The sequence below is a fragment of the Poecile atricapillus genome, chromosome 3, assembly GCF_030490865.1.
Source record: "Poecile atricapillus isolate bPoeAtr1 chromosome 3, bPoeAtr1.hap1, whole genome shotgun sequence".
Lineage (NCBI taxonomy): Eukaryota > Metazoa > Chordata > Aves > Passeriformes > Paridae > Poecile > Poecile atricapillus.
The window spans coordinates 79,360,164-79,368,405 of NC_081251.1; the positions used below are offsets into that span (position 1 = coordinate 79,360,164).

Consider the following 8,242-nt stretch of genomic DNA (forward strand, 5'->3'; position numbering starts at 1 on the left):
GTGTCTCTTGTATGTGCGCAGCATGATCTAGAAAGAGGGGTATAATGGAGACAATCCCACTGCAAGGCTGATGGCAAAAGCTGTGCACAAAAGAACAGTATATGCTATGTACAGCAAAGGTATGTTGCCTTTCTCTTTGTCCTACTTCTCAACATGTTCAAACGATTTCCAGATGACGAGTTTTGTTAGTATAGAATTAAGGTAGGATTTTAAATTGTTTTTAAAGGCCTCACAATAACCATAATTGCAATAAAATGGCACATTTTAGAGCTGAAGCTGAAAAACAGATCACTACATATGTGAAGAGGAGAAATTGCTGTGATGGGTCAGACTACTTCAATTTAGTTCAAAGCCATAACACTGGTGTTGTCATGTAAGAGGAACTTCGGAGGAAAAGACGAACTGAATTAGTTGCAGTTAGCTGGGGCACAGAAAATTGTCTGTTGTCTCTTTTTCAGGAAATATGAAAATCTTAAGCTGCAGGGAGTAGGAAAACCTTAACCTTAATCCAAACATTTTACTTCTTTGCATTAATTTACTACTCTAATGAAAGGTACTTATTTCCTGTATAAAACATTCAGGTCACTTTCTAAGATCTCTGTGTAAGAAAACACCCTCATTTCTGAGGCTGTCACTGTCCACGATGTATGTATGCCTTACATACACAAAGCTTTCTCCACAAGTACAGAAGGGCTGTGCTGTGCAGGTGTGTGATGCTGCAGACAGCTTGCTGCCATGGCCAAGTACCCGTGATAGAAGCCGAGCCCTCCTTTACTCCATGTAATGTCCTACTGTCATCTGCAGTGACTTAAAGTACCTTTCTACCTTTCCATCTATCTCCACAGGTCCAGAAGATGGACTATTTGTTCCCTTAGCCAAGAAAAAACAGTCAGGGAGCAGCTTGCTTTTCTGCAGCCAAAAAAGCCACAAGGTGACCAACCTCCCACCCTCTCTCTCTCCTAAGTCACAGAGGTCAGTGTAGCAACAGATAGATAGAAACAGTCAGATATGGCTTTGTGCACCCATAACCTGCCAGAACTGGTCCCCTGGATTTCTGTATTTATTGATCTTTGCTTGCAGTCTGTTCTCATGCTGTTGCAGCCAGAGCCATGACATCAGGACATGTAGGCTTATGTGAGCTGGCATTCAGCTTGGCAAGTCAGGTTCAACTACCACTGAACTGCAGCTGGCAATTCAACATACAGAGTCTGGTCGTGAACCTTTATAAACACGCAATTATGTTCCAGCCTGTTTGAAATTACAGAAACTACGCCCAGTCACCACACCTAAACATGAGGTCATGGATTTCAAATCCTTATTCTGTGCTGTTTTAAAAAACAAACAGAACTCTTGCCCTTTGTTGTAAATCAGGTCTCAAACGTATTTATCCACAGCAATACAGAGTGTTCAGCCATACATTTTATAAATAAAATACTTTTATTAGACTAGTACATGGGTTATTTTAAATCAAGAATTAGAATACAGATGGTATTAAACTATTAAACAGTTCATTTCACTGAAGTCAAAGTTACCATAGACTAACCTCAGGAGGTAATATTTATCTGGAAAAAGAAGGTTTAAAAAAATACAGATAGAATTTCTTTTTTCTCTTTTTATTTCACATGTTTTGGCAAAATAGTTTAAACTAGATAATTTAATAAAGCATAACACTAAGCAAAACCAGAATTTAATGGGAACTGTTAATAGACTGATTAATTTATTTGTTCCTGCTTCTGATGTGAAAATTATCCTATCACTACATTTATGTTTCCGATTTACTAGATGTAATTATTTTTCATTATCCTTTCTGCAAGAGCTCCATCCAAGAAAAATATCTTGAGTATTTAGAGATACTCCAGATACCTAATCCAGCTCATTGGGAAACTGCTTCTAAGAATGGCCCTAGACAGAGAAGTCTTCTACTGTTTCTTCTTGTTTTATAGAAGCATCATAACAGTGCTTCCTCTCTGGACACCAGTAGCCACATCCAGTCTGGTACAGTACTCAGAAATGGAAAAATATACTCAGGTGTAGCCTCTACAGACCACACTGTCACCTGATGGTGCAGTTATTGTGGTTTTTCAGAGTCAGAGAGAAAAAGAAATGGGAGAACAAAGAGCAGCCTCTTTCAAAACAAGAGATCCTTTCCACAATAAGCAGGCTCAGCATGCCACTTCAGAATGATGCAGGTGACAAGAGAATATAAGCCTCAATTTAGATTAGCTGTTGACTTTTGTATCAGATGGTATGGTTAGATTTCTTCAGGGATCCTGCTAATCTTTTGGATACATTTCTATTTTTACACAGTATCCCTGACAGGCTCAATGATCTTTATCATTCTTGTCTCAATCATCCCTTATAAGAAATGTTACTAGCAATGCTTTGCTCATCAGCTAAACCAGTGACTGTTTCCATTCTCTTCAAATGCAAACCAAAATCTTAACTTCGGCCTCTTCCTTCAGCAGGTGTGACAAGTCAGTGTCACTGGTTCATGCTACTATACGACTGTAACAGGATTTTTTTCAGTATATGCCCATTTCCTCCAAGGAATAGGTGGGGCCTGTCTCTGTACTCTTTCTTGACCTGATGTCTCAACAGTCTTGGCCGGGTAAGACAATGTGGACTGCTTTACCTTTTCTAACAAACAATTGGGAAAGAGGCTCCAAATTTAATAAGTATTTCTTTTTTTTTCCCCCCTCCTCAATGTAGGAACAATATATTTTGATCCAACCTAAACTCCTGTCAAATAATTTAACCCAGACCAGTAAGTCTCCTCTAAACTGACTCTGTCATCCTATGCAAGACTTATCTGCATTAACTTAGGTTCCTTTAATTTGACATGAATGTTTCTTGTATATAGAATTTCTTCCCCACACCCATTTCAGGGTAGGTTTCTGTACTTCTTATCACTGCCCATGTGCCAGACACTCTTTTGCCAGTAGCCTAATAACTCTGTTCTCAAAAGATCTGTCATAGAACTACTCAAAAATATAAAATTTGATATTTCATATATGGTCTGATACTCATCCCAGTGAATATATAGCAAATAGGGCTGAAAACCACAGACTCACCAACAAGTGTTTACATTTCCATTTAATATGAGAATGCCTGCCTGTTATGTAATAAGAATATGAGGCACAAAAAGAAATAAATTAATGTAATGATGTAGGAAAGAGAAACCTTGTTTTAGAGAGTCATCTCTCACATGGAGTGGAAATAACACATATACCTTATAAAGTTGTATACAGTACTGTAAGACATACAACATAATTTTCCAGTTTCCTGGAAGAGAGTCATGAGAGCTAATTTACAAACAACAAGCTTGTATTTTCTCCAGAATAAATCACATGAATTACACATGCAAACTGGAGTAAGGAGGGATTATATAGCAGTGCCATTAAAACAGACAAAAAAAGCCACTGATCCTACAGTTGAATCTGAGTAGTCATACACCTGAGCAAGACCAAGAACAGTTTCTCCAAAAAGTCTGATCAAAATTCACTGATAAAATCAGACAGAACAATGATATTAGCTTCTGAAGAGTCTGACAGGACAGTAACACCACTGAAAATATCCCTGTTTTATCCGTTTCAACAAAAATCATAATCTGAATTACAAGTATACTGCATATCTGCATTAGCACCAAGATAATATAAAGTAAAAGCTTATTCATCAAGTCCCTCTGATAAATGGTCCCCGATAAAAAAGCAAATTTTTGATGAACGTTTAAGTACTTTTGGCAAAAGATACAGGTTCCATAAAAGAAAAGTCACTGCAAAGTCTGAAAAAAATTCTAAAACTTGTAAAAAAGATCAAAGGCAGAGCATTTCTAATCATCTGAGAAACAGAGATTCACCCCAGTTCCTGAAATTAACTGCAGATCAATTGTGAAGATTTACCAGACCGCACCACACTCTCTTTCTCACCTTCTCACCTTCTCTTACACACTGCACACAAGGTTGGAACTGAAGCTTCTGCTAAGCTTACAAATCAGGAAAGCATGATAAAGTTCAGAACATTAAAATTTTCTTTTCCTCTATAAAAACTAGAGACTGGCAACTTAGGTCAGAGACAGACAGACTTCTGCCACAGTCTGCCAAAATAAATTTCCAGACAGAGGCAATTGCTTCAAATGAATTGCACTTGCATCATTTAAATGAATATAATTCTGTATTTCTGTCCTGTTTTCACTGACAACTGTGCTCTTATTCATTCCTCTGCTGTGTAAAAGAGACCATAGATGAGTTCAAACTCCTAGGGTCAGATTTTTAAAAAGAGCGTGTGTCACCTAACAGCTCAGCAGGTCTCTGTATGCTGGAACCATCATCAGTGTGCTTCATTGCTACTAGCCATATGGTCAGTTTCTAACTTAGCATTAATGTTGTGCTCCATCTTCTGTAAAACTGCTGGAAGATCCAGTACAGAAGAAATAATATAATGAGGTACGGGGGAGGTATCTACTGGGGCGGTCATTGCTTTGTTTAACCAGACCGTTGCTTTCAAGCCAGCATTCAGGCCTCCTTGGATATCTGTATCTAGAGAGTCACCGACCATCACACACTCTGCGGGCTGCACCCCCAGGAGATCGCAACAGTAATGAAATATGGATGGCGCCGGTTTCTCCTCTTTCTGCTCTCCCCCCACAACGATGGCATCGAAGTAGGGCTGGCAGGCGCACGCCTCGATCTTCTCCCTCTGCGTCTGCCGGTCGCCGTTGGTGAGGAGCAGCAGGCGGAGGCCTTTCCGCAGCTCGGTGAGCATGGCCCGCGTGTCCTCGGCCAGCGCCAGGTGCTGCAGCCGCGTCGTCTTCCACAGGTAATAGCACTCGGCCGCCAGGTCGCGGTTCGCCTCCCCGCCGATGGTCTCCTGGATCGCCTCCTCCCAGTGCGAAATCCGCAGGTCTGTGATGCACATCTTGGCGGGATCGTGGCACTCCTTGAGGAGCTTGGCCTGGACCTTATCGCAGATGGCGCGGGCCTCTCCCTCCCCGTAGTGGTGCTTGGACTGCAGGGCGCTTATCACCTGCAAGGGACGCGGGGGCGCGCGTCAGGGCGCGGCGGGGCCGCGCGGCGCGCTCCCGGGAGCGACCCCCGGCCGCGCGTCAGCAGGGGAGGGAGCGGGACACGCGCGGCGCCGCCGCCGGGCCGGGCCGGGAGCCGCGGTGGCCGCGGGCCCCGCGTCGGAAGGGGGGAGAAGAGCAGTACCTCCTCGATGGCCCGCCGCCCCGCCGCCGCCGTGTCGATCAGCGTGTTGTCCAGGTCGAAGAACACCGCCTTGACGCCGTGCAGCCCCATGGCGCCGCCTCCCGCCAGAGCCGCCCCGCTCGGACGGCGGAGGGGAGCGCCCCTGACCGCCAGCAGAGCCGCCCGTGCCGGGCACAGCGCGGCGGGGCCGCCCGCCCCTCACGTCAGGCCCGCGGGGGCCCAGGGAGCGCTGGGCTGCGGGCGGAGCTCGGCGCTCCCAGGCGCCCCCCCAGAAAAGGAGGATTGTTAGCGCGCGGGGCTCTGGAATGGGCTATGAGGAGACCCTGCCCGAATCCCGCAGCTCGTGGGGGTCGGGGCCGGGAAGAAAGACCGGGAAGAAAGGCCGCGGAACGCGCGGGGAAGGGGAGCCGTGCCGGGGCTGCGGCTGAGCCCGGGAGGAGCAGCGGCTCTACGGGGCCTCGGGCGTGGCGTGGGGTCTTTCGATGTTCGGTCTTTTCCTTTGTTTTTTTTTTTTTCCTCTGTGTAGGAATGCTTTCTGGGTGAGGCAACGGGACAGCTGGCAGCTGGCTGGAAAATAACCTGCTGAGATGCTGCCAGGGAACAGCTTTGCCGTGAAAGAATTCCCCTCGCAGCGCTTCCACCCGGGCACGCCTGCCCGCTCCCGGCTGTTGGTGGCAGCTTGGCGGGCTGTCCCAGCCTCAGGGAGCGGCACCAAACAGGTCCCTGCACGGGGTCGCAGCGTGGCGCCCAAAGATGCCGAAGCCTGTAGGTTTGCACTCCGAAGCGTTCCGTGAACAGGGATCTGCAGGAGGAGGACACGCACGCAAAAGATTCGGTTCAGTTCGGCTTTCCCGGTTACCTTCTGGAGCGTGTCTGTCTGCAGTTACCTGCGGGCACAGCAGCCACAGCACGGGGATTGAATAATCCAAAAGCAAGTGTTCCTAATAAAGCCAAAGTCAGCAGCTCCATTGTAATTCCGCTATTTGGAGAACCCATATAATAAAGGATTACTTGAAACTCCAAAGCTCAATATTTTATAGAGTCAATGAATCACAAAGGTATTTGAATGAAGGCCTGAACAGCTTCATAGAGCAAGATTTTTAGGTGTGTGTACTAGCACATCAGTCTGTTTCAGACTTGATGATTTTCCCCAAGATGAAGGTTAATAGGCTCTTGTTCATTGATAATGTTTTGAGATACACAAGATATTTTTTAACAGCCAGCAAGCAAATTTTCTTAATTTGATTAGTGTTTAATACTACTAATGTGGATTAGACATTATTCATTAACTGCAATTCACAAAGCTGGAGAAAACTTTGTCTCCTACCAAAAACTGGAAGTTCACTCCAGGTCACTTTCGGTTCTAAAAACTGCACCTTTGATAGCAATCTCCTTATCTGATAGAAGACATTGAGTCACATGCAAGGCCAAAGTAATTGTGCCCAAGAGCCTGGCATATGATAAGCAAAACTACAGAAGATAAGCCTTTAAGGAGAGAGGGGGATTCTGAGAAGAAACAGAGATGCCTAAGGATCCTTCATAGTTAAGGCAATAACAGGTGTTTTAATAAATTTACTCTAGTTGGCTCTAATAAAATGTGCTAGTTTTGCTTGATAAGTCAGAAAAGGTGTTAGGTATGTGGATTTCACGTGCCTCTACTGAATTACTGTTTTTCAGAATTTACTCAGAAGGGTGGTTAAAAATAGCTGTATTTCTAGGATTCACTCTGCTTAGGAAGATGGCATTTGTTTTAGGAAACCCTGCATTGAGTGAGCAGTGGGTCCTATGTGTGCTTTTGGAAAAAGGTACATTTACATAAAATTCATGTTTGTGCTCTCTTTAACCATCAGAGAGGTCATAGTTAGAAAAGAAATGTCTTACAAGATTTTATAAGGTAAATATTTTTACTAGAAGCTTTCTGTTACAGAATTGAAGCAGTTAAATAATAAACGATAATTACATTTTAAGCTTATTTTAATTTTTTTTATTTTCTGTTTTCTCGCTAACTGACTCTGCATGGGAAGTGTTTGTTCACTTTAGAGTGTAATTGCAAAATGTGCTCTTATGTACACTTGGAAAATTCTCTGCCAGGTTGTTGAACTTCAGCCAGCCTGTTTGATGTGCTATTATTTATTTGGATCCCAGGGTCAGCAAATAAGCTCACTCATGACAGATTTATCTATCAGCAAGTGCATTACTTTCTCCTTGTTCTTTCACAGGCTCACTTGAGGCTGGAAATCCCTCGCAGAAGCTGAGAACTAGGAAAAGAGCAGTCACCGGAAACCTGAGTAGCTGAAACATAAGATATACTACACATTAGAGAAGTGATAATGTAAGAATGCCAGTTTGGTATCTTTAAATGAGGAATTGCTCTGCGTATATTTTAAAAAGGAACATCATCAAATAAACACTTCCAAGGAACACTTGTTATCTATAAATAATAATAATAATAATAATAATAATAATAATAATAATAATAATAATTATTATTATTATTATTATTATTATTATTATTATTATTATTATTATTATTATTATTATTTGTGAATTATTCAACTCATATCATAGTTTTCCTTTTTTTCTGGCTACAAGATGATTATGTTTAGGAGTTCAGCATCTGCCACTCTCTGATGGTTTTTTCCTGCATCCCCACTGGTGTCTCAATGGGATCCTTTTTGGTTGTGTTAGCACTGTGAGAGAGCAGGTGAGCTTCCTGGGTGCCCAAGCTGTTTCCTTATACTGAGGAAGACCTAAGGCTTACTGCTGTGTACCTTTCACACTGGTCCTTTCAAACCAGCTGTCTGGTTTCTGCTGGAGAGAGACCTTGCACGGGGTGGGAATCAAATCTGGGTGATCAGGAGTAGGTGACTTGTGTGCACAGTGGAAGTCATCTGCTGCATCCTAGCCCCTGAAAACTAATCTTGGGGATTTTTATTTCCCACTTTCACAGAATACATTATTAATTTGGTGGCTGTTTTTTTTTTTCCCTTTATCCCAGTAAGAGATTTATTATGAAGTGCTTTCATGTTCAGTGATAC

The 8,242-nt window shown here is 43.3% G+C and overlaps 1 protein-coding gene across 1 annotated transcript; it reads right to left on the minus strand.

Moving 5' to 3' along the window:
* Positions 1-1,418: 1,418 nt before the first annotated feature.
* NANP (N-acetylneuraminic acid phosphatase) lies at positions 1,419-6,353 on the minus strand. Its single transcript, XM_058836464.1, has 2 exons — positions 5,205-6,353; positions 1,419-5,022 (listed from the first exon to the last, which is right to left on the minus strand). The coding sequence occupies exons 1-2, from the start codon at positions 5,292-5,294 to the stop codon at positions 4,327-4,329; spliced, it is 786 nt and encodes a 261-aa protein (XP_058692447.1). The 5' UTR covers positions 5,295-6,353; the 3' UTR covers positions 1,419-4,326.
* Positions 6,354-8,242: the final 1,889 nt, after the last annotated feature.